We start from the raw sequence: 25936 nt of genomic DNA on the forward strand, positions 1-25936 counted from the left end.
AGCTCTTCCTCCAAATACAAATCCCTCACCTTGACCAGCCCCATTTCCCTCCACTTCCTGTATACACTCTCCATCCCTCCCGGCTCAAACCCATGATTCTCGCACAGCGGCGTTAGCACCGACATCCCTTCCACCCTAAAATGCCTCCTCAGCTGATTCCATATCTTCTCACCCCACACCGGGTTTTGTCCTGAAAATATTCCCCGTTGGGGCTCTTAAAAGAGCCCGAAGGTCCATTCGAGCTGCAGCCGCCGAAACGTGTGCCTTAGCTGGTCATCGCCGCAGCGGAAGTCATGGGGGATTTTAATCTACATGTCGATTGGTTTAACCAGGTCAGTCAAGGCAGCCTTGAGGAGGAGTTTATTGAATGTATCCGCGATAGTTTCCTAGAACAGTATGTAATGGAACCTACGAGGGAACAAGCGGTCGGAGATCTGGTCCTGTGTAATGAGACAGGATTGATTAATGATCTCATAGGTAGGGATCCTCTCGGAAGGAGCGATCACAATATGGTGGAATTTAAAATACAGATGGCGGGTGAGAAGGTAAAATCAAACATTAGTGTTTTGTGCTTAAACAAAGGAGATTACAATGGGATGAGAGAAGAACTAGCTAAGGTAGACTGGGAGCAAAGACTTTATGGTGAAACAGTTGAGGAGCAGTGGAGAATCTTCCAAGCGATTTTTCACAGTGCTCAGCAAAGGTTTATACCAACAAAAAGGAAGGATGGCAGAAAGAGGGAAAATTGACCATGGATATCTAAGGAAATAAGGGAGAGTATCAAATTGAAGGAAAAAACATACAAAGTAGCAAAGATTAGTGGGAGACTCGAGGATTGGGAAACCTTTAGGGGGCAACAGAAAGCTACTAAAAAAGCTATAAAGAAGAGTAAGATAGATTATGAGAGTAAACTTGCTCAGAATATAAAAACAGATAGTAAAAGTTTCTACAAATATATAAAACAAAAAAGGTAAATATTGGTCCTTTAGAGGATGAGAAGGGAGATTTAATAATGGGAGATGAGGAAATGGCTGAGGAACTGAACAGGTTTTTTGGGTCGGTCTTCACAGTGGAAGACACAAATAACATGCCAGTGACTGATACAAATGAGGCTATGACAGTTGAGGACCTTGAGAGGATTGTTATCTCTAAGGGGGTAGTGATGGGAAAGCTAATGGGGCTAAAGGTAGACAAGTTTCCTGGCGTGATGGAATGCATCCCAGAGTGCTAAAAGAGATGGCATGGGAAATTGCAAATGCACTAGTGATAATTTACCAAAATTCACTAGACTCTGGGGTGGTCCCGGTGGATTGGAAATTAGCAAACGTGACACCACTGTTTAAAAAAGGAGGTAGGTAGAAAGCGGGTAATTATAGGCCAGTGAGCTTAACTTCGGTAGTAGGGAAGATGCTGGAATCTATCATCAAGGAAGAAATAGCGAGGCATCTGGATGGAAATTGTCTCATTGGGCAGACGCAGCATAGGTTCATAAAGGGCAGGTCATGCCTAACTAATTTAGTGGAATTTTTTGAGGACATTACCAGTGTGGTAGATAACGGGGAGCCAATGGATGTGGTATATCTGGATTTCCAGAAAGCTTTTGACAAGGTGCCACACAAAAGGTTGCTGCATAAGATAAAGATGCATGGCATTAAGGGTAAAGTAGTAGCATGGATAGAGGATTGTTTAATTAATAGAAAGCAAAGAGTGGGGATTAATGGGTGTTTCTCTGGTTGGCAATCAGTAGCTAATGGTGTCCCTCAGGGATCAGTGTTGGGCCCACAACTGTTCACAATTTACATAGATGATTTGGAGTTGGGGACCAAGGGCAATGTGTCCAAGTTCGCAGACGACACAAAGATGAGTGGTAGAGCAAAAAGTGCAGAGGATACTGGAAGTCTGCAGCGGGATTTGGATAGGCTAAGTGACTGGGCTAGGGTCTGGCAGATGGAATACAATGTTGACAAATGTGAGGTTATCCATTTTGGTAGGAATAACAGCAAAAGGGATTGTTATTTAAATGATAAAATATTAAAACAGGCTGCTGTGCAGAGAGACCTGGGTGTGCTAGTGCATGAGTCACAAAAAGTTGGTTTACAGGTGCAACAGGTGATTAAGAAGGCAAATGGAATTTTGTCCTTCATTGCTAGAGGGATGGAGTTAAGACTAGGGAGGTTATGCTGCAATTGTATACGGTGTTAGTGAGGCCACACCTGGAGTATTGTGTTCAGTTTTGGTCTCATTACTTGGGAAAGGACGTACTGGCACTGGAGGGTGTGCAGAGGAGATTCACTAGGTTAATCCCAGAGCTAAAGGGGTTGGATTACGAGGAGAGGTTGAGTAGACTGGGACTGTACTCGTTGGAATTTAGAAGGATGAGGGGGGATCTTCTAGGAACATATAAAATTATGAAGGGAATAGAGAGGATAGATGCGGGCAGGTTGTTTCCACTCGAGGGTGAAAGCAGAACTAGGGGGCATAGACTCATAATAAGGGGAAGAGATTTAGGACTGAGTTTAGGAGGAACTTCTTCACCCAAAGGGTTGTGAATCTATGGAATTCCTTGCCCAGTGAAGCAGTGGAGGCTCCTTCATTAAATGTTTTTAAGGTAAAGATAGATAGTTTTTTGAAGAATAAAGGAATTAAGGGTTATGGTGTTCGGGCCGGAAAGTGGAGCTGAGTCCACAAAAGATCAGCCGTGATCTCATTGAATGGCATAGCAGGCTCAAGGGGCCAGATGGCCTACTCCTGCTCCTAGTTCTTATGTTCTTATTCCTCCTCCACTCTACCCCTTCTCCTTCCCACCACCGCCGCATCTTGTCCACATTCGCCGCTCAATAGTAATGAAGCAGGTTTGGCAACGCCAACCCGCCACCCCCCCCCGCCCCCCCCCCCTGCCCGCCCCCTCCCCCTGCCCCCCCCCCGCCTCTGAAATGAAAATTGCTTATTGTCACAAGTAGGCTTCAAATGAAATTCCCTCGCTACCTGAATAATCCCCAGGTACCTAAACCTATCCCTCGCTACCGTAAATGGCATCCCCCCCCCCTAAATTAGCCCGCTGTGCCAGCTCATTCACCGGGAATACCTCGCTTCTCCCTACATTCAGCTTGTATCCCGAGAACCCTCCAAACCTCCCCAACAGGCCCATAATCCTTCACATACTCTCCATCGGATCCGAAACATACAGCAAGAGGTCATCGGCATAGAGCGACTCCCGATCTGTCCCCATATTATCTCCTGCCACACTGCCGACCCCCTGAGAGCCATCGCCAATGGCTCTATGGCCAGCGCAAACAGCATAAAAAGCAAGAGGGTAGCCAGGGAAAGGGTTGGCCCACTGAAGGATAGGCAAGGGAATCTATGTGTGGAGCCAGAGGAAATGGGCGAGGTACTAAATTAATACTTTGCATCAGTATTCGCCAAAGAGAAGGAATTGGTAGATGTTGAGTCTGGAGAAGGGTATGTAGAAATCCTGGGTCACATTGAGATCCAAAAAGATGAAGTGTTGGGCGTCTTGAAAAATATTACGGTAGATGAGTCCTCAGGGCCTGATGGGATCTACCCCAGAATACTGAAGGAGGCTAGAGAGGAAATTGCTGAGGCCTTGACAGAAATCTTTGGATCCTCACTGTCTTCAGGTGATGTCCCGGAGGACTGGAGAATAGCCAATGTTGTTCCTCTGTTTAAGAAGGGTAGCAAGGATAATCCCGGGAATTACAGGCCGGTGAGCCTTACTTCAGTGGTAGGGAAATTACTGGAGAGAATTCTTTGAGACAGGATCTACTCCCATTTGGAAGCAAATGGACGTTTAAGTGAGAGGCAGCACGGTTTTGTGAAGGGGAGGTCGTGTCTCACTAACTTGATAGAGTTTTTCGAAGAGGTCACAAAGATGATTGATGCAGTTAGGGCAGTGGATGTTGTCTACATGGACTTCAGTAAGGCCTTTGACAAGGTCCCTCATGGTAGACTGGTACAAAAGGTGTCCCTCATGGTAGACTGGTACAAAAGGTGAACTCACACGGGATCAGGGGTGAGCTGGCAAGGTGGATACAGAACTGGCTAGGTCAGAGAAGGCGGAGAGTAGCAATGGAAGGATGCTTTTCTAATTGGAGGGCTGTGACTAGTGGTGTTCCGCAGGGATCAGTGCTGGGACCGTTGCTGTTCGTAGTATATATAAATGATTTGGAGAAAAATGTAACTGGTCTGATTAGTAAGTTTGCAGACGAAACAAAGATTGGTGGAATTGGGCGGAGAGATGGCAGATGGAGTTTAATCCGGACAAATGTGAGGTAATTCCTTTTTGGAAGGTCGAATGCAGGTAGGGAAAATACAGTGAATGGTAGAACCCTCGAGTATTGAAAGTGAGGGAAATTTAGGTGTACAGGTCCACAGGTCACTGAAAGGGGCAACACAGGTGGAGAAGGTAGTCAAGAAGGCATACGGCATGCTTGCCTTCATTGGCCGGGGCATTGAGTATAAGAATTGGCAAGTCATGTTGCAGCTGTATAGAACCTTAGTTAGGCCACACTTGGAGTATAGTGTTCAATTCTGGTCGCCACACTACCAGAAGGATGTGGAGGCTTTAGAGAGGGTGCAGAAGAGATTTACCAGAATGTTGCCTGGTATGGAGGGCATTAGCTATGAGGAGCGGTTGAATAAACTCAGTTTGTTCACTCTGGAATGACGGAGGTTGAGGGGCGACCTGATAGAGGTCTACAAAATTATGAGGGGCATAGACAGAGTGGATAGTCAGAGGCTTTTCCCCAGGGTAGAGGGGTCAATTACTAAGGGGCATAGGTTTAAGGTGCGAGGGGCAAGGTTTAGAGGAGATGTCCGAGGCAAGTTTTTGACACCAGAGGGTAGTGGGTGTCTGGAACTCGCTACCGGAGGAGGTGGTGGAAGTAGGGACATAGTGACATTTAAGGGGCATCTTGACAAATACATGAATAGAGGGATACGGACCCAGGAAGTGTAGAAGATTTTAGTTTAGACGGGCAGCATGGTCAGCACGGGCTTGGAGTGCCGAAGGGCCTGTTCCTGTGCTGTACTTTTCTTTGTTCTTTGACAGCGGGCACCCCTGCCTCGTACCCCTGTGCAAGTCAAAGCTTTGTGAGCTCATATCATTCGTCCTCACCCTCGCTCTTGGTGCCACGTACAGCAACCGCACCCATGCCACAAATCTCGGCCCAAACCTTTGAACAAGTACCGCCACTCCACCCGATCAAATGCTTTCTCCGCGTCCATGGACACCACCACCTCCGGTACCAGAGCTCTCGACAGATTCATCACCACATTCAACAGCCGTTTTATATTACTCGCGAGCTGCCTGCCCTTCACGAAGCCTGTTTGATCTTATGCAACCACCCCCGGGACACAATCCTCCATCCTCCCCGCCAACAACTTAGCCAATACTTTCACATCCGTGTTCAATAGTGATATGGGTCTATACGATCCACATTCCACCGGATCCTTCCCTTTTTGGGGATTAGTGTGATTACTGCCTGCTTCATCGTCTCCGGCAACTCCCCCTTCTCCAGTGCTTCATTAAACGCCCCCAACACATGTGGTGCCAGGTCCACCGCAAATTCCTTATAAAATTCTGCCGGGTACCCATCCGGCCCAGGGGCCTTCCCCGACTTCATACCCCTGATACTATCCAGCACCTCCCTCAGCCCCAGGGGCTCCTCCAACACCTGCCTCTTTGCTTCCTCAACCTGGGGAAATTCCAGCTCGTCCAGAAACCGCCCCATGTCCCCCTCCTCTCCTCCTGGGTCTGCCTCATGAAGTCCCTGGTAATACTCTCTAAATGCCTCATTTATCTTCCCTGGCTCTGACACCACATCCCCAGCCCCAGTCCGGATCTTCAATATTTCCCTGGACGTAGCCTGCCTCCGCAGCTGGTGTGCCAGCATGCGGCTCGCCTTCTCCCCATACTCGTATTGCATCCCTCTTGCCCTACGCAGTTGCCCTACCCCCCTTTCCGTTGTCAGCCTGTCAAATTGCCCCTGCAACTTTTTCCTCCTCGCCAATCCCTCCACGGTGGGCACCCTCGAATATTCCCTGTCCACCTCCACTATCTTGCTCACTAGACGGTCATGTTCCGCTCTCCTTTCCTTATTCACACAAACCGTAAATGAGAATTTCTCCCCGCACCACTGCCTTCAGTGCTTCCCAAAAAATGCCCGCCGACACCTCCCCATTCTGATCCACATAATCCCTAATCACCAACCGCACCTATCACAAAAACCTCCATCTGCCAATAGCCCCAAATCAAACCTCCACCCCGGCCTCTGCTCTCGTCCCGTACTGAACCGAATATTCAGCCAGTGGGGTGCATGGTGCAAGATAACTATCCCCGCATACTCTGCCCCCTCCACCCCAACCAAAATCTCCCGACTCACTACAAAGTAATCAATCCTCGAATCACCTTATAGACGTGTGAAAAGAAGAAATACTCCTTTCCCCCTGGGTTCTGAAAGCACCATGGATCCACCATACCCATCCTCTCCATAAACCCTCCCCCAGCTCCCTTGCCATTCGTACCCTACCCATCGACCTGGGGCTCGATCTATCCACCCTCGGCTCCAGGACACAGTTAAAATCTCCTCCCATGATCAACTGGTACGTGGCCAAATCCGGGATTGCTGCCAGCAACCCCCTCATAAAACCCACATCATCCCAATTTGGGGCAAACTCATTTACCAACATTACCGGTGCCCCTTCCAATACCCTACTCACAATCATATTTCTCCCTCACCTCCTTCACACTCAAGTCCCATTTAATGTGCTCATTAAAATCGGCACACCCCTCTCTTTCAAATCAAACCCCGAGTGAAAAACCTGCCGGCCCATCCCTTCCTTAACCTAACCTGGTCCTTCACATGGAGATGTGTCTCCTGCAAAAAGACAACCCCCGCTTTCAAGCTCCTGAGGTGCGCGCACACCCGCGACCTTTTAACCGGCCCATTCAGTCCCCGGACGTTCCACGTTACCAACCTTACCGGAGGCCTGAGCCTCCAATCTCCTATACCGTCCGTCATCTTCCCCACTTAACTCCTGCCCCCTTAATTCCACTCTGTACCTAGCCCATCCCAGATGGCCCCTTTCTTCACCCTTGACAATGTCATCTCTCACCCCCTGCCACGTCGCAAACCCCCCCCCCGCTTTTCCCCTTCCCCCTTCTTCCACTTCCCCTTTCCCCCCTCCCCCCGGTCACCCCTCTTGGCCTTCTCCCCCACCACCTCCCTTCCGTTCACCAGCATAACCTGCTAGCACGCCCCCCCCCCCCCCCACTCCTCAGCTCAAGAAAAAGGCCTCCTGCTGGCCTTACCCTCCCCCGCCCAAACAAAGACTTCTCCTGAACTCCAGGTAGCCTTCTCCAAAAGCAAACAAACAGATGTTAAACACAAACAGTCCCATAAAACAGGAGGGGGGGATGGGAATATCCATCCCCACATAAACTTTTCACCCCTACAACTCCTTACAATCTCAACATTGAACAGAACCCCCCCCCCAACAAAAAAAGCGAGAATCCCCCAATCCCTACACCCACATCAAACATGCTCCCGACCATTACATAGTGCCAGCACCCCGGTTCCCAAGCATTGTCCACTCAGTCCCCTAGTTTATGCTCCGTAATGAAGTCCATGCACATAGATCCCTGAAAGTTGCCACCCAGGTTAAGAGGGTTGTTAAGAAGGCGTACGGTGTGTTAGCTTTTATTGGTAGAGGGATTGAGTTTCGGAGCCATGAGGTCATGTTGCAGCTGTACAAAACTCTGGTGCGGCCGCATTTGGAGTATTGCGTGCAATTCTGGTCGCCGCATTATAGGAAGGATGTGGAAGCATTGGAAAGGGTGCAGAGGAGATTTATCAGAATGTTGCCTGGTATGGAGGGAAGATCATGTGAGGAAAGGCTGAGGGACTTGAGGCTGTTTTCGTTAGAGAGAAGAAGGTTAAGAGGTGACTTAATTGAGGCATACAAGATGATCAGAGGATTGGATAGGGTGGACAGTGAGAGCCTTTTTCCTTGGATGGTGATGTCTAGCACAAGGGGACATACCTTTAAATTGTGGGGAGATAGATACAAGACAGATTTCAGAGGTAGGTTCTTTACTCAGAGAGTAGTAAGGGCGTGGAATGCCCTGCCTGCAACAGTAGTGGACTCGCCAACACTAAGGTCATTCAAATGGTCATTGGATAGACATATGGACGATAAGGGAATAGTGTAGATGGGCTTTAGAGTGGTTTCACAGGTCAGCGCAACATCAAAGGTCGAAGGGTCTGTACTGCGCTGTTATGTTCTCTGTTCTAAATCTTCGGCCACTTCTGGGGTCTCGAAATAATACTCCCGCCCTCTGAACGTCACCCATAATTTTGCCGGATAGAGCACCCCAAACCTGATCTACCGCCGGTACAGCACCGCCTTGGCCTTGTTGAAACCTGCCCGCCGTTTTGCCAACTCAGCTCCGATGTCCTGATAAATCCGGACGTTATTTCCCTCCCAGTCGCAGCTACGCTTCTCCCTGGCCCACTGTGGAATTTTCTCTTTCTCCACAAATTTATGGAGTCTCACGATCACCACCCGCGGCGGCTCCCCAGCTCTAGGCTTTTGCCTCAGAGATCTATGCGCTCGGTCCACTTCAGGTGCCTTATCCAGCACCCCTTCTGCCACCAGTGCCTCTAGCATCCTCGAGACGTACCTCGTGGCACTCACACCTTCCACTCCTTCAGGCAGGCCCACTATTCGTAGGTTCTGTCTTCTCGACGCATTCTCCTGCTCCTCCACCTTTGTCCTCAGCGGTTTACAGAGGTCTCCTAGGAGCCCCACCTCCGCCTCCAGAGCCACCACACGATCGCTGTGGTCCGAGATCACTCCTTCGATCTCCTGAATCTGTGACCCCTGCACCTCCAAACACCTCTTCATCCGCTCCAAAGTACTCTTCAGGGGGTGCCACAGCTTCTGCAATGCCCTTTGCATGATCCTCATGCATTTCTTTCCTCTGTTTATGGAATTCCTCCTTGATAAAAGTAATCAGTTCCTGTATCTGGGGCCTTACAGCTTGCCCCTTCCCCGTCTGCATGCTGGAAGAGACTGTCTGTGAAGCACAAGACTGTTTCAACTTTCCAGCCAAACCTCTCACTGTTTTCTGCCGGGTCCGGTGATCAGAAGACATCCCATTCCAGGGGTAAACTACTCCTCTAACATTCACCTAGGCCTTTTCATCAAAATTCCACCCGGATCTGGGTGAAAAGAGCCCTTTTCTGTGACTTTGAACAGGAACAGCCCTTTATGTGACCAATCACTCCATGGTCACAAGCGGAAGTCCGCCCTGTAAGAGTTCTTGATGCTTCGCATGGATAGCCTTAGTCCTACGCATGGTCCAGCACAAACAAAGAACAAAGAAATGTACAGCACAGGAACAGGCCCTTCGGCCCTCCAAGCCCGTGCCGACCATGCTGCCCGACTAAACTACAATCTTCTACACTTCCTGGGTCCGTATCCCTCTATTCCCATCCTATTCATGTATTTGTCAAGATGCCCCTTAAATGTCACTATCGTCCCTGCTTCCACCACCTCCTCCGGCAGCGAGTTCCAGGCACCCACTACCCTCTGTGTAAAAAAAACTTGCCTCGTACATCTACTCTAAACCTTGCCCCTCGCACCTTAAACCTATGCCCCCTGGTAATTGATCCCTCTACCCTGGGGAAAAGCCTCTGACTATCCACTCTGTCTATGCCCCTCGTAATTTTGTAGACCTCTATCAGGTCGCCCCTCAACCTCCGTCGTTCCAGTGAGAACAAACCGAGTTTATTCAACCGCTCCTCATAGCTAATGCCCTCCATACCAGGCAACATTCTGGTAAATCTCTTCTGCACCCTCTCTAAAGCCTCCACATCCTTCTGGTAGTGTGGCGACCAGAATTGAACACTATACTCCAAGTGTGGCCTAACAGCTCTATACAGCTGCAACATGACTTGCCAATTCTTATACTCAATGCCCCAGCCAATGAAGACAAGCATGCCGTATGCCTTCTTGACTACCTTCTCCACCTGTGTTGCCCCTTTCAGTGACCTGTGGACCTGTACACCTAGATCTCTCTGACTTTCAATACTCTTGAGGGTTCTACCATTCACTGTATATTCCCTACCTGCATTAGACCTTCCAAAATGCATTACCTCACATTTGTCCGGATTAAACTCCATCTGCCATCTCTCCGCCCAAGTCTCCAAACAATCTAAATCCTGTGTATCCTCTGACAGTCCTCATCGCTATCCGCAATTCCACCAACCTTTGTGTCGTCTGCAAACTTACTAATCAGACCAGTTACATTTTCCTCCAAATCATTTATATATACTACAAACAGCAAAGGTCCCAGCACTGATCCCTGCGGAACACCACTAGTAACAGCCCTCCAATTTGAAAAACATCCTTCCATTGCTACTCTCTGCCTTCTCTGACCTAGCCAGTTCTGTATCCACCTTGCCAGCTCACCCCTGATCCCGTGTGACTTCACCTTTTGTACTAGTCTACCATGAGGGACCTTGTTAAAGGCCTTACTGAAGTCTATGTAGACAACATCCACTGCCCTAACTGCATCAATCATCTTTGTGACCTCTTCGAAAAACTCTATCAAGTTAGTGAGACATGACCTCCCCTTCACAAAACCATGCTGCCTCTCACTAAAACGTCCATTTGCTTCCAAATGGGAGTAGATCCTGTCTCAAAGAATTCTCTCCAGTAATTTTCCTACCACTGACGTAAGGCTCACCGGCCTGTAGTTCCCTGGATTATCCTTGCTACCCTTCTTAAACAGAGGAACAACATTGGCTATTCTCCAGTCCTCCGGGACATCACCTGAAGACAGTGAGGATCCAAAGATTTCTGTCAAGGCCTCAGCAATTTCCTCTCTAGCCTCCTTCAGTATTCTGGGGTAGATCCCATCAGGCCCTGAGGACTCATCTACCGTAATATTTTTCAAGACGCCCAACACTTCATCTTTTTGGATCTCAATGTGACCCAGGCTATCTACATACCCTTCTCCAGACTCAACATCTACCAATTCCTTCTCTTTGGTGAATACTGATGCAAAGTATTAATTTAGTACCTCTCCCATTTCCTCTGGCTCCACACATAGATTCCCTTGCCTATCCTTCAGTGGGCCAACCCTTTCCCTGGCTACCCTCTTGCTTTTTATGTACGTGTAAAAAGATATTGAGATTTTCCTTAACCCTATTTGCCAATGACTTTTCGTGACCCCTTCTAACCCTCCTGACTCCTTGCTTAAGTTCCTTCCTACTTTCCTTATATTCCACGTAGGCCCATTCTACTCTCTCTCACTTCAGGATCATGGCATTATTCCATGAAGTCCAGTGCACTTTGCTTCATTATGTGTGATAAGGAGGGTAAACAATTATTTATGTGCGGTCTCACAAAGGCTGCAGTCAACTGCATAAACATACCATTCCCGACGGCATGGGGCGTGTGCTATTTTTCTTCAGGAACCCAGCGTAGCGGCTGCGGAATGAGTCAAAATGGCAGCCCAATAGTGAGAATCCCTCAAATTCCTTGTCATCCATAAATTTGCCTGGGACAAGAAGTCAGAGCCGTGGGTCAGGTCGTACACTGTGCGGTCAATGGCTGAGGCTCAGGACTGGGGAGCCCAGTCACAGGCAGACATGTCCCGGTCCCACATGGACACTGCTGCGGCGCTCTAGAGCTTAGCCCAGTCACAGAAGGACGTGACTGAGACAATGAGGGACATGTCTCACTCGCTGAAGGAAGTGTCCCAGTCTCAGTGCTCCATGGCTGAAGGCATTGTGACCATGGCTCAGACAAGGGTGGTCTCCAGGACTGGCAATGCTACAGGAGATGGTGGAGCCTCCCAAGCTCATTCTAGCCTCCCCAGCTCATTCTGGCTTCCCCTTTGTCCCATGGGGGCCAGCGAGCACCCAGAGGAGGAGGAAGTGATGAGCCTATGCTGGTGCCTTCCGCAGGGGCAATGCTGGAGCACCTCAGCACTTCCAAATCCCCTCCAACAACACTCAAGACACCATTCAGGACAAAGCAACCTTGATTGGCACCCCATCCACAAACATTCACTCCCTCCACCACCAATGCACAGTAGCAGCCGTGTGTACCATCTTCAAGATGCACTACAGGAATTAACTAAGGCTCCTTTGGTAGCACCTTCCAAACGCATGACTGCTACCATCTAGAAGGAGAGCAGCAGATACATGGGAATGTCACCAATGGAAGATCCCCTCCATCCTGACTTGCAAATTGATTGACCATTCCTTCACTGTTGATGGACCACATGGACTACAGCGGTTCAAGGTGGTGGCTCATTTCCACCTTCTCAAGAGGCAATTAGGGATGGTCAATAAATGCTCGCAGAGCCAATGGCGCCCACATCATGTGAATGAATAAATTGAAAAGCTCCGCTGCGACCTCCACCTAGGCTGCCTTTTTCAGGGAGGGACTGTTGCTAACTTTTGGTTGGTTCAATTGGCTCTGTTTTATAACCTTTGCTCTCGAGTCGCCAGGTATCTTTATGATACCGCCACGAGGTTCAAGTTCAAGTAATGATCAATAACTCAACACAACAGTTAGTAAGATTCAAATCAAAGCACATTTATTATACACAGTAATCGCTACTCATGCATAAATTCTACTTCTAAGCTACTTCTGCAACTAACAGGCCTATACTTAACTTCGGACTGGCCCACCAGGTCAGGGGAACAAATGGCCTTTCGTTCGGGTTCTGAAACTGCGGGATTCAAAGCCGACATGGACTGGTAGCTCGGAGCGCCTATCTCGTAGCGAGCGTCGACTTGAGACTTACTTCAGTGATGCGGCAGCTTGAACAGTTCACTCTCAAGGGTTGGTTCGCGTTGCTGAGTGACCCTGTCGAGAAGAACAATTTGAACCTGGGGGCTTAACTTTATAGTCCCCAGGGGCTTCCCGCCTTTCGGGGCGGACCCTGTACCTGGTTCCAAGTGATTGGACTCCGTTCCAATCGCTTGGTTTGATTTCTCCAATACTGGAGCTGTTCCCTGATCGATGGGCGGTCTTGAGGTGTCCGTTAACCTCTTTTGTGTTGGCTCCTGCTGGCGCCGGGGAGTCTGGCTTTGCTTTGTTTGTCCCAAATGTTGCGATTGTTCCCGGGGATCGCTCATCAGTATGTAGATGGCTGCTACATTATTATGCAGATGGCTGCTTATATCGATGCTGTCTGGGCTTTTGCAGAGTTTAATACACAGTAACTTGCACCTGCTGGTTTCTGCCTGTGTTGGCTGAATTTCCCTTCGGCCTTTGCTGTTCTCCATTTTAAATCGGGACTTGGCTAACTCGGGTGGCTACAGGGACTTCCTGCTACCAAGTGTGAGAAACATCACCTCCCACCCTTCCTGGAATGCCTGGATCTGCACTTGCAGAGAGGCTTTACTTAACTGTGCAGCCTTGTGTTGTTGTTGTCTGCTCTGGGGCATTCTGGTTAAGTGTTGAATCTTGAACAATGGATGCTCCTGGCTTGCAGTGAATGAATGGCTGACTGGGTGCCTATTAAATATGATGCTAGGACCTTTAGTGCAACTCATGCATGCATATGTAATGAGCTGAACAGTGTGAGGTTGCAGGGGAGTCACCTCCAAGCAGAATTAACTCATTTCCAAACCTCCTATCCAACTTCTACTCCAGAATGGAAGATACAACTCTTGATATGTCCTTCAAATAAATGATCAAAATAAAGAATGATAAGAGTCTTGTAAAAGGATTAGAGGTTTTTACACAGATCAATGAAGTAATGAGAAACTAAAAGGTACACGTCTTTAAAACCACTGAACAACACCAAAATTAGGAGGTTCTGTTTATATTTTTTTCCTGTTAATTAATTGTAATAAGCAAATACTCCAATTTGCAGTGTGATTTGGTTTAGGTGTGGTGCAGGGGAAATGGTCTATTTGTACAAAAGCATATATTTAGCATACTTATTATGTTTTAAACACGGCTCTGAGCACTCTCTTCAACTTGGGAGGCCAGGGCTGCCCAGGACACACATGCCTGTTAAATCCCAGTGTCATGGCTACCCTGTGTATACCTGACAACCACATCCACAGTAGGGAAGTAGCAGCTCTTGGTTCTTGTTGTTTTCCACTAGATATTTTCTTTGGGCTTAGTGCTACAGTCCATTCCTGTAAGTTTTTACCCACTCCATGTTGCATTGCTACTGTATTCTGGGTGGCCATGTGTGGTCATGTTGCTTCCTTCACTTTGGTATGCAGGAGATCCCAGGCTTGGGCTATAAGATAGCAGACACATTATTGAACAATAAATGGGTAAATGAACAGTATTGAATACTAAAATAGTTGCAAACTTGACTATTTGCCACAGACCATCAAACGTAAAGGTGCTCTGCCTGTGCTGAAATGCAGTACACCTGTATAAGACTGACCCAAGCCTGCTCCATTTCTGCCAGGAAAATTGGGTGAACATTGGGGCTTCAATTCCTGGCTACTCTACTCTAGTTAAGATGATTGAATTGTATCTGAAATTACTCATACAGCAAGTGGCTAATGTCTGCTTAGGAAGGGGCTGACCAGGTGTCTGCCGCCACAGCCTCCCCCCCCCCCCCCCCCCCCCACACACACACACCAGGGGGGGGGGGGGGGGGGGGAGTAAATTTGGAGGGCACATTTTCATGGGATTGGTCTTGCATGTTGCTGAGCAACCAGTTACTAAGCAATCTGGAGTTCTAAAACAACTGGGAGGATGCACAGAATAAGTTTAAAGAAAGCAAACAATGTTTAACGAAAACATCATGTTGTCTGGAGCTAGGTGCGATTTTTAGATCCAAGAGTCAATTCACAAATGCACCATCTAATAGAAGGTCTCTTTATCGGTAGGTTCTGCAGCAAGCATGGCCATTTGTTGGTCAGTACCTGGAGAAGCTGTTGGTGAACTCGATTGCTCCCATAATTCGAAATTCAAACAACCATCTGCAGACCTTCGCCTTCACAAAAGTCAGCTTTGGAGTCAAGGTAATTCCGTATCTATGCAAGTGGTGTTTCACTAATGAGAGTTAATTTGCACATTGTTTGAGTTAATTTGCACATTGTTTAAGCCTGTGATTTGTTTCTTCCGTGTTTAATATAGTGAATCCCACAGGTACATCTAAAGAACAACTGAGTGTCAGCCTTTTTGCTTCATCTTCCCCTGATTTTATCCCCTAGAAGGCTCTCAGTCGCTAAGTACAGTTCCGTGCACAGCCTTGTGTACCTTGCTAAAACGGCAGTTCTTCTTTGCCATGAATGCTGGCAGGCTACTTGACTGCAGAATCCAAACTAGTCCTCATTTAACAACATGTTTGCCCTTCCAAATGTGCATTGTGTATGAAGAGAACATTTTGAACTGTGTAACTGTTAAATGCCTGGTCAGTTCTCAACAGTGGCTAAGGGACTGAACCAGAGTAATAACTTTTATGGGGTTTTTTGAAAAATATTTTATTGGAGATATTTTCAAATATATACAGAACAGAAATGAACAAACAAGTTAGCCATACGCAAATGCCACTGTTCCCCCTTAGCACCCCCTCCTTCTACACCAGCCCCCCCAACCCCAGGCAGAACCCCCCCCCCCCCTTTGATGTGTTAGTGTCCCTTAAAGAAGTCAATGATGAACAGCCTCCACCTTGTGGAGAACCCCTCCTCTGGCAAACTTCATTTTTTTCTGGGTGGAGGAACTCCAGCAAGTCGCTCACCCATGTCTCCCGCTTTCAGCGGCTCCGAGTCCCGCCAGCCCAACAAGATCCGCTTCCAGCCTATCAGGGAGGCAAAGGCTACCACATCAGCCTCTTTCCCCGCCTGCACTCCTGAATCCTCTGACACCCCAAAAATTGCTACCCACAGGCTCAGCGCCACCTCCAGTCCCAAGATCATTGACATTATGTTCGCAAACTCTTTCCAGAACCCCTCAAACTTTGGACATGCCAAAAACATATGGACATGGTTTGCTGGACATCCGGCACACTGCCCGCACCTATCTTCCACCCCAGGCAAAAAAAATCTCACTATCACCTATGCACCACCTTAAACTGTATGGGACTCAGTCTTGCACACGGTGAGGACGAGTTTATCCTCCACATCCTGGCTTGCATCGCCCCTCCCAACTCCACATCCCACTTGCTGCAGACCTTCTCCACTGTCGAGACCTCGCTCCCCATATATATCTGACACTTGCCCTCGCCTGTCTCACCCTCGGACAGCAGCTTGTCCTGTAGCGCTGTAGGCGGCAGCTGCGGGAACGAACCCAACTCCTTCCTCAAAAGTCAATCACCTGCAGGTACCTGAGCCCATTCCCCTTCGGCAGCAAGTACACCTCAAGCTCCTCCAAAAGTAAGTAGCGCTTAAGTAGGGTGCTCTTTCCAAGGGTCGGTGCAGACTCGATGGGCCGAATGGCCTCCTTCTGCACTGTAAATAAATCGGGAGATTCGGAAACATGAACAAAAACTTCGGGAGCAAGGTCATCTTTACCGTCTGGACCCTTCGAGCCAATGGCAACACATTCCACCCCTTAAAGTCCTCCCTCATCCTCTCGAAATAGAGTTTAGGCTACAGCCGACGAGTGAGGCGGTGGGACAGTTGCACAGGGCTAGAGGGGAAGTGTATGAGTATGGGGAGATTGCAAGCAGGATGCTTGCGTATCAGTTGAGGCAGGCACGATCGCGGAATACTCTTCCCAAACACCGCCGCCAACAGTGCCTTGTCCAGGATGAAAAAAATCAGTCCAGGAATACCCCCCTGTGGACATGTGGAAAAACTGAAAATTCCTTCGACCTCTGTCTCTCAAACCTCCATTCGCCATCCTCATTCACTCCATAAATACCAGTAACTCCTTCGCCATTGCCGACACCCTTATCATCGACCTGGGACACGACCTGTCCAGCCTCTGATCCAACACCGTATTAAAATCCCCCCCCCCTCAACCACCTCCACTGTGATCATCCAGTGCGTGTCCAGACCTGGGATCTTTTCCAGGACCCACCTCATATTTAGCCTCGTCTGATCCACCACCTTCAAATGAGTCTCTTGGAAAAACACAACATCCGCCTTCAGACTCCTCAAATGCACCAACACGCACAACCTCTTAACCAGCCCATTTAATCTTCCAGGTCCACGCCCATGCCCTCCTAGGGATCCCCAAGATGTTCGCCAGCACCCTTTAAACAACTGTGCCACACCAACTCCGTCCATGACAGCAAACTGTCCCACCCCACCAGAGAACAAGAGAAAGAACCCCTCCCCCACTTCATCCCGTTAACTAGCCTATCCACTAGCATGGTGGCCTGCACTCGAGGCAACTGCCTCCCCCAATCCCTCGCACCTGCTCCTCCACCTTTCCATTTATACTCAGCTTCCTTTGGCACTCTGCCACCAGTGTAATCCTTGCCTCCAACAAGGCCAACCAGTCCTCACCGTCCGCCACCAACTCTTCCACTTTTTGGAGCGACATATGCGTGCCTCCAGCCTCTGCTCAGCTCTCTCAATGGCTGCCTGAATTGGATCAGCCACCATAGCCAGGTCTTCCGAAGCCTCCTGCCTTTGCTGCCGGAACTTGACCGTTAAAAATGCCACAACTGTTTGGTGGTCCACTGAGCGGTCAACATCGCCACAGAACTCTCTGCCATCTTTCCTCCTGTCACACTCCTGGTCTGACTGTTGCCCCTTTACAGTTGCACTCCTTGTTTGATAGGGCTGAGACATGCACACCCGAAGGAGAATTTTTAGCTCTATATGTTCCTGTACTTTGTAACAGCAATCACCCCCCGTGTATGGGTCACCAGGTCCAAACCATTCCACCTCAAGCACGAGCCACCAAATGTGCGACCACTCACTACATGGCTTACCCCGGAAGTCTCAAAGGTTAAGACGGTGCCGAAAGATTGATTCGTTCTGGGAGTGATAATATAAGGAAATATGTGGTTTGGAAGGCTGATTGTCAGAAAGGTGGTAAAATGTGGAATTAGTGGTGAGAGCAGTAGTGTGCCACTATTTAAGGTTCGAGAGTCCGCTGATAAGTGGTAGTAGGAATAATAGACTAAATACCATTGCCAGATTTATCCAGGGTAATGATATAGCTGTATCACCGGTGGGAGTGCAGCCGACTGTGGTTGAAAAGCCAGTGGAAAATCAAGCAATAGATGTGGCAAGTATATCCGGGAGTGTTTCCTGATTGTGGTAACCCAATCACAAAGCCACAGGCTGAGACGGGAGGAAGAGAACTTAGGGAGGATGAGATTGAATTGTCAGAAACTATGTTTGATCAGATAGCTAGTCAAGACAAAGAGCAGGTGATGGACGAATTGTCAGGAACTATGTTTGATCAGATAGTTTTTAAAACATATTTTTATTAAAGGTTTTTTAAATATCAGAACACCAGAACATCAACCTGAACAAACAGCCACAAATCCCCAACTTCCCCTGATATCAACATCCCGCCTTCCCAATTTTTACCCCCACCTTCGGCAACTCCGGATCCCGGCTACACAACAAATGCTGTCTCCGGGCTATCTGGGAGGCAAAGGCCAATACATTGGCCCACTGACTTATCCTTTTTTTTTAAACCAACTCTGCCTTCACAGTACTATGCTTAAGCCACCAACACTGACTTCACATGTCCAACTTTATTACAATGAAAACACTTCCATTTTTTTGTCTCGCTACCACTACAATTGGTTCCATTTTTACTCTGAGGCACACTCTCCTTAACATCACCACCTACACCTCCTCACATATTTCCTGTGAAAGTCTCGTGTCCCTATCTTACATAGATTTACAGTGCAGAAGGAGGCCATTCGGCCCATCGAGTCTGCACCGGCTCTTGGAAAGAGCACCCTACCCAAGGTCAACACCTCCACCCTTTCCCCATAACCCATTAACCCCACCCAACACTAAGGGCAACTTTGGACACTAAGGGCAATTTATCATGGCCAATCCACCTAACCTGCACATCTTTGGACTGTGGGAGGAAACTGGAGCACCCGGAGGAAACCCACGCACACACTGGGAGGATGGGCAGACTCCGCACAGGCAGAGATCCAAGCCGGAATTGAACCTGGGACCCTGGAGCTGTGAAACAATTGGGCTGTCCACAATGCTACCGTGCTGCCCTCTTCGCAGATTGAAATTAATGTCTGACACTAAACATGAACGAATTAAAATAGTCAGCCATGTCTGCGGCCTGTCTAGCTGTTTTAACTCTTTGCTCACTACTGCGAGAAGTGAATCTTTAAATTCTTCCAAAATAATTATTTCCCGAAGCGCCTCATATGTTTGGTTTACTTTTGGTGCCCTTGTCCACCTATCAAAATTAGCTTGTTTCTTTCGACTTCTATATAGGTCTGACCCAGTTCTTTTCTTAGATTTCTAAACTTCTGTCTGTAGGCTTCTGGCACTAGTTCGGAGGCACTTAATATGGCTTCCTTCACCACATCATAATCCCCAGATCCTCCTCTGATAGTGAGGCAAACAAATCACTAGCACTACCTACCAACTTGGTTTGAACCAACATCACCCACATGGTCTTTGGTCAATTCAATTGTTTAGCTACTTTCTCAAAGGATAATAAAGTACCCTTCAACATTGTTCTCATTGAATCTTGGCAAGGCTTGCATATATTTAAACATCCTCCCTACTAAATCTTTGACTAGTGGGTATTTCTTCTTCCCCATAAAACCTCCTCAGCTCCTGCCTTTGCCTCCAACGTTAAGTTGTTGCTCTCCTTACAGTGTCAGTTTCTGAAGTTCAAATTCTCTCCCTTTCCTTTGTTTCCACCATGGCCAATTTCTCTCTCTCTCTTCCTTTGCTAATCTTTCCCTATTTCAATCTTATTCCTTTCCATTTCTCTTTGAAAAACCTTTTTTTTCTTTGGCTTCATTTGCCACCTCCATTTCTCAGTTTTTGCTGCATTTCCAATTCTTTCATTTTTAATTGGATTCAAGCTCATTCTAAAGGGTTACTGGCAAGTTTAAATATTGAGCTATGGTTTGTATTATCTCTGCCGCCTTTGCCCCTTTTGGCAGGGCTCTCTGCTGTTTCTCGGCCAAACTCAACAGCTTTCCTTTATCGATTCCCCTTTTAAATCTTCCCGAGTGACTTCCTCCACCCCCCCCCCCCCCCCCCCCCCCCCAGGAAATCTTTTGCGACCCTACATTAACAGATTGCACGCAGTTTCTTAACCTTAACACACTAGTTCCCACTAAACACCTCTTTAAATAAACATTTTTTAAAATAAAAATTTAGAGTACCCAATTAATTTTTTACAATGAAGGGGCAATTTAGCGTCGCTAATCCACCTACCCTGCACATCTTTGGGTTGTGGGGGCGAAACCCACGCAAATACGGGGAGAATGTGCAAACTCCACACGGACAGTGACCCAGAGCCGGGATCTAACCTGGGATCTCGGCGCCCTGAGGTAGCAGAGCTAACCACTGCACCACCGTGCAGCCCCCCACTTTAAATAAACAAGCAGCTCTTGTTCCACTTACACAGCGAGCTTGCATTTAGCAAGCAATTTTTCTTCTGTTAGGGACATTCGTTCTGAACACTTTTTCAAAGCCTGCCTCGGGGGGCAACTTTCATAACCTCTCCTGGTCGATTTCCAAAGTCTTTCCGTCTGTAACTGTCATGTCCTCTCATGGTCGATTTCCTCACAGCGCCAGGGACGTGGATTCAATTCCGACCTTGGGTGACTGTCTGTGTAGAGTTTGCCCCGGGTCTGCGTGGGTTTCCTCCGTGTGCTCCGATTTCCTCCCACGGCCCAAAGATGTGCAGATTAGGTAGTTGGGCATGATCAATGCCCCTTAGTGTCAAAAAGGGTGGGGTTACGGGTATAGGACGGAGGTGCGGGCCTAGGTAGGATGCTCTTTAGAAGGGTCTTTAGAAGGGTCAGTGTAGACTCGATGAGCCGAATGGCCTCCTGCACTGTAAGAATTCTATGACTGAGCCTGCCCAGCCCCTCAAACAAAAGTTCTCTACTGGGGTTTCCAGGCTCAAACCCATCAATGTCCTTTTGGTTGTTTGATTGCCTGCTCCCGTTTATACAAAAGGACAGAGCCATGCTATTGATATCCAACTAACCTCCCACTGACGGACAAAAAGGCCATCAGGCTCTGTAATGGGCTAGTAGCTGGTCAGACAGGAGTGTCCCAAAGAACAACGGATCTGGGGCATCCTGAGTATTCCCACCAGTTTAAATCTGACTGGGACAATGTAACTCAGCTAGGTGTGGACATATCCCTCTGACTCTGTGCTAGCAGGTTTTTTTCCCTCCTCGGTCTGTTTAGCCCCTAAATTGCCTGCGACATCATGTATCTAATTTCTGGACCCAATTTCCTAATATCTCCCTCGCGTAACCTTCCATGCGTGGGCTGTGTGAAGAGAACATTTTGAACTGTGTAACACTGAAGTGACATATTGGTGGTTTTAGAAATTATCCTGTCTGACATTCTTCAGTAAACCATATGGAGGATGCGTGTGCCTTCACAAGTACTCCCCCTGCGTTATTGACCAGAATAAAAATCTAATGAGGTATTAATTGATGTGTAAATGTCAATGATGAATGTGCCAAATATAAGTGAATCAAATGGGTGACTCATCTCCATTGAAAGAAATATCAGACTGAAATATGTCCCAGGGAACCATTTACACAACTGAGGGCCCACCATGGGTACTGACCCCTCAGTACCTTATCATGGTGAATCATGGGCCCTGGTCACCCTCCTATACCTCATGATGGTAGCCATCATTTGGGTGTGCATCTAGGCAAAGAGTGTTGATGATATTTCGATTATCAGGACCATGAGAGCTGAAGCCGACCCAGTCTTCACTTGATGTTTACACACACACATTTCTCAGCAGGAATCACTGGATAGCATAATCCTGGTCAACAGAGAACATAGAATTTACAGTGCAGAAGGAGGCCATTTGGCCCAACAAGTCTGCATCAGCCCTTGTAAAGAGCGCCCCACTTAAGCTCCATCCTCTCCCTGTAATCCAGTAACCCCACCCAACACTAAGGGCAATTTTGGACAAGGGCAATTTAGCATGGCCAATCCACCTAACCACATCTTTGGACGGTGGGAGGAAACCGGAGCACCCGGAGGAAACCCACGCAGACACTGGGAGAACGTGCAGACTCCACACAGATAGTGACCCAAGCCGGGAATGGAACCTGGGATCCTGGCGCTATGAAGCAACCGTACTAACCACTGTGCTCTGCTGCCCTAATGTAGGGCATTGTGACCAATCCTTGTCCCAGTGGAAGCAGCTAACTCAGCACTGACCATGGAATGAATCTGGGACTTTCAGCTGTTCCTTTAAATTTGAGGTGCCAACAAGAGAGCTTTTACTTTAAGTAGCAGGAGTACTATGGAGCAAAGTAGCTGAACTAGGTTCCAAATATATCAAAGAAATGCTAGATGTTCAGGTCTGTGTTGCTGGAGAACTGATCATGCCTCTGAAATGTCTTTCAGCCTCTGAAGGTTCATGGAGTACAGGTGCATACAGGTACAGACAAACGACAGGTCACGCTTGACCTGCATATCAGGTAACTGACTCACTGTTCAACTCCACTTTCCTGCTTAAACTCCCAAGATCAAAGCTCCTTACATGTAGAAGCACATGCTGGCTGTCCTATTTATGATTTATTTGCCTGTTCCTGCTTGAAATATTAATCTAGTGCATTTCCCTGTCCTTCTAATGTTGATACTTTGTTTTCCTATTCCTTCCTGACTGCCTTCTGAAAAACAGGCATATTGGTGAAATAAGGTTATCCCTATTTTACAAACTCCTCCTAAGCCTCTGCCAATGTTGCAAGGGGAGGTAGAAGGATAGTCAGGAGAGACTTGCCTGTCCAACCTCTCTCCCAACCTGTTTTTTTAGACCAGGGTTTCACTGCCTGGGGAAGTGAGGGCTAAACCTATGTTGTCAAAAGCTGCCCCTCAGCTATGCTGTGGGCAGTAAATTAAAGGGTTTACTGTTAGCATTTTAAAATCTTGAAGAATGTAGAAAATATGTGCAACACTATAACTGATATCTAAAATTGTGTGGGAAACTGCTCACCTGTCAGCACTTTGAGATTTGAATGTATCTGGGAGCCTTTAATATGTGCCCTAATGTGCATTAATTTTGGTTACTTTCATCTCCCAAAGTCATTAGTATATTTAATGCTCCAATTACTTTGATTGTCTCCCAAGGATTCTGTTTGATTAATCGTTGCATAAATCTTAACAATGGTATAACCTACTAGCTGTATCACTATTGACTGAATATAACCATTAAATATCAGTGAAATAGTCCTGACTGGTGAGGCGATTGCTGCATGTTTGTGTGACCAGAATGGTAATTAACTCAATATGGTGAAGAAAAGTGGATAATGGATGCAAGAGCTGCAAAGACCTTGTTAAAGCAACAGCTCAGTCATTCCTACTTGGAACGTCTGTTTTTTTTATTACTGATGAATATATTATGAAACTGCCATGTGGTTATCCAGAGATCTTTCCGGGAAGAAAAAGAGGTAGCTTATCATTAAAGTAATTAGTGTGGTCACAGACTGAGCTTGTCTGTTGTTATGCAAGTTTGATTCTGGCCTGAAATGTTCATTTGCGACACACACTGCACCAGCTGAAATGTAAAATATGTTGGGCCCCAACACAAAGGAGCACTTGATTTAGAAATTCTTCCTTTCCCCACATGTACAGTAATGTTCTTTAACGTTCAATTCCGGGCTTGGAGTGTCTGTGTGGAGTCTGCATGTTCTCCCCGTGTGTGCGTGGGTTTCCTCCGGATGCTCCAGTTTCCTCCTACAGTCCAAAGATGTGCAGGTTAGGTGGATTGACCATGCTAAATTGCCCAATAGTGTCCAAAAGGTTTTGTGGGGTTACAGAGATAGGGTGAAGGATTGGGCTTGAGTAGAGTGCTCTTTCAGAGGGCTGGTGCAGACTTGATGGGCCGAATAGCCTCCTTCTGCACTGTCAGAATTCTATGATTCTAATAACTGGTCACCAGGTGATCCCCTTGAATATTTATTTGCATTGCCAAGAAGCAGTGGGTGCTCCAAGTTGTTGAACTTGGAACATTCTAAGTGGGAATAGGGCATTTTAATAGGATTTCCAAATTTATCTCTACAGAAGAAATAAATTCAAAATGTTGTTTTTGGGCTGCACATAAAAGTTTCTAAGTCAGGATCTTTTTCCAAATGGCAGGCAGTGACTAGTGGGGTACCGCAGGGATCGGTGCTGGAACCCCAGCTATTCACAATATAAGCTATTCACTATATAAATGATTTAGATAAGGGTACTAAATGTAATACCTCCAAATTTGCAGATAACACAAAGCTGGGAGGATAGGTTGAGCTATGAGGAGGATGCAGAGATCTTTCAGTGAGATTTGGACAAGTGAGTGGGCAAATGAATGGCAGATGCAGTATAATTTGGATAAATGTGAGGTTATCCACTTTGATAGCAAAAACAGGAAGGCAGCCGATTACCTGAACGGCCATAAATTAGGAGAGGGGAATGTGCAACGAGACCTGGGTGTCCTCGTACACCAGTCACTGAAGGTAAGCATGCCGGAGCAGCAGACAGTAAAGAAGGCAAATGGTATGTTGGCTTTCATAGCGAGAGGATTGGAGTACAGGTCTTACAGGTCCTTGTTGAGGCCACACCTGGAATATTATGTGCAGTTTTGGGCTACTTATCTGAGGAAGGATGTTCTTGCTCTAGAGGGAGTACAGGGAAGGTTTACCAGACTGATTCCTGGGATGGCAGGACTGACGTATGAGGAAAGATTGAGTCGGTCAGGATTGTATTTGCTGGAGTTCAGAAGAATGAGGGGGGGGATCTCATAGAAACTTATAAAAGTCCAACAGATCTAGACAGGGTAGATGCAGGCAGGATGTTCCAGATGGTGGGTTGTCCAGAACCAGGGGTCACAGTCTAAGGATACGGGGGAGACTATTTAGGACAGAGATGAGGGGACATCACGCTGGGAGTGGTCGGCCTGTGGAATTCATCACCACAGGAAGTAGCTGAGGCCAAAACATTGTTTCAAGACGCTGTTAGATATAGCATGGGGCAAAGGGGATCAAAGGATATGGGTGGAAAGCAGGATTAGGCCATTGAGTGATATCATAGAATTTACAGTGCAGAAGGAGGCCATTCGGCACATCGAGTCTGCACCGGCTCTTGGAAAGAGTACCCTACCCAAGGTCAACACCTCCACCCTATCCCCATAACCCAGCAACCCCACCCAACACCAAGGGCAATTTTGGACACTAAGGGCAATTTATCATGGCCAATCCACCTAACCAGCACATCTTTGGACTGTGGGAGGAAACCGGAGCACCCGGAGGAAACCCACGCACACACTGGGAGAACGTGCAGACTCCGCACAGACAGTGACCCAAGCCGGAATCGAACCTGGGATCCTGGAACTGTGAAGCAATTGTGCTATCCACAATGCTACCGTGCTGCCCCTGATCAGCCATGATCATAATGAATGGCAGAGCGGGCTCGAAGGGCTGAATCGCCTGCTCCTATTTTCTAAGTTTCTATGACTTATTGCATGCAGAAAACTGAGCGTTTCCTTCTTGTTTGCTTCTCTGTGCGTGGACCACTCACCAACAAGTTGACCCCTCCCATCACACAAGTGATGCGTGTACAGTATGTGATGGTTGAAATAATCTTTATTGTCACAAGTAGGCTTACATTAACACTGCAATGAAGTTACTGTGAAAATCCCCTAGTTGCCACATTCCGGCACCTGTTCGACTACACCGAGGGAGAATTCAGAATCACCTAACAAGTACGTCTTTGGACTGTGGGAGGAAACCGGAGCACCCGGAGGAAACCCACGTAGACACAGGGAGAACGTGCAGACT

General features: G+C 47.6%; 1 protein-coding gene across 1 annotated transcript in view; it reads left to right on the forward strand.

Annotated features, from left to right (window-relative positions):
• Positions 1-25936, forward strand: part of esyt1a (extended synaptotagmin-like protein 1a) — a 163552-nt gene that overhangs the window by 59028 nt on the left and 78588 nt on the right. The window contains exons 3-4 of the mRNA XM_072493933.1: positions 14904-15038; positions 22530-22603. Of these exons, the coding sequence (XP_072350034.1) occupies positions 14904-15038; positions 22530-22603 (209 nt within the window). The remainder of the gene's footprint in view (positions 1-14903; positions 15039-22529; positions 22604-25936) is intronic.

Source organism: Scyliorhinus torazame, chromosome X (genome assembly GCF_047496885.1).
Source record: "Scyliorhinus torazame isolate Kashiwa2021f chromosome X, sScyTor2.1, whole genome shotgun sequence".
Classification (NCBI taxonomy): Eukaryota; Metazoa; Chordata; class Chondrichthyes; order Carcharhiniformes; family Scyliorhinidae; genus Scyliorhinus; species Scyliorhinus torazame.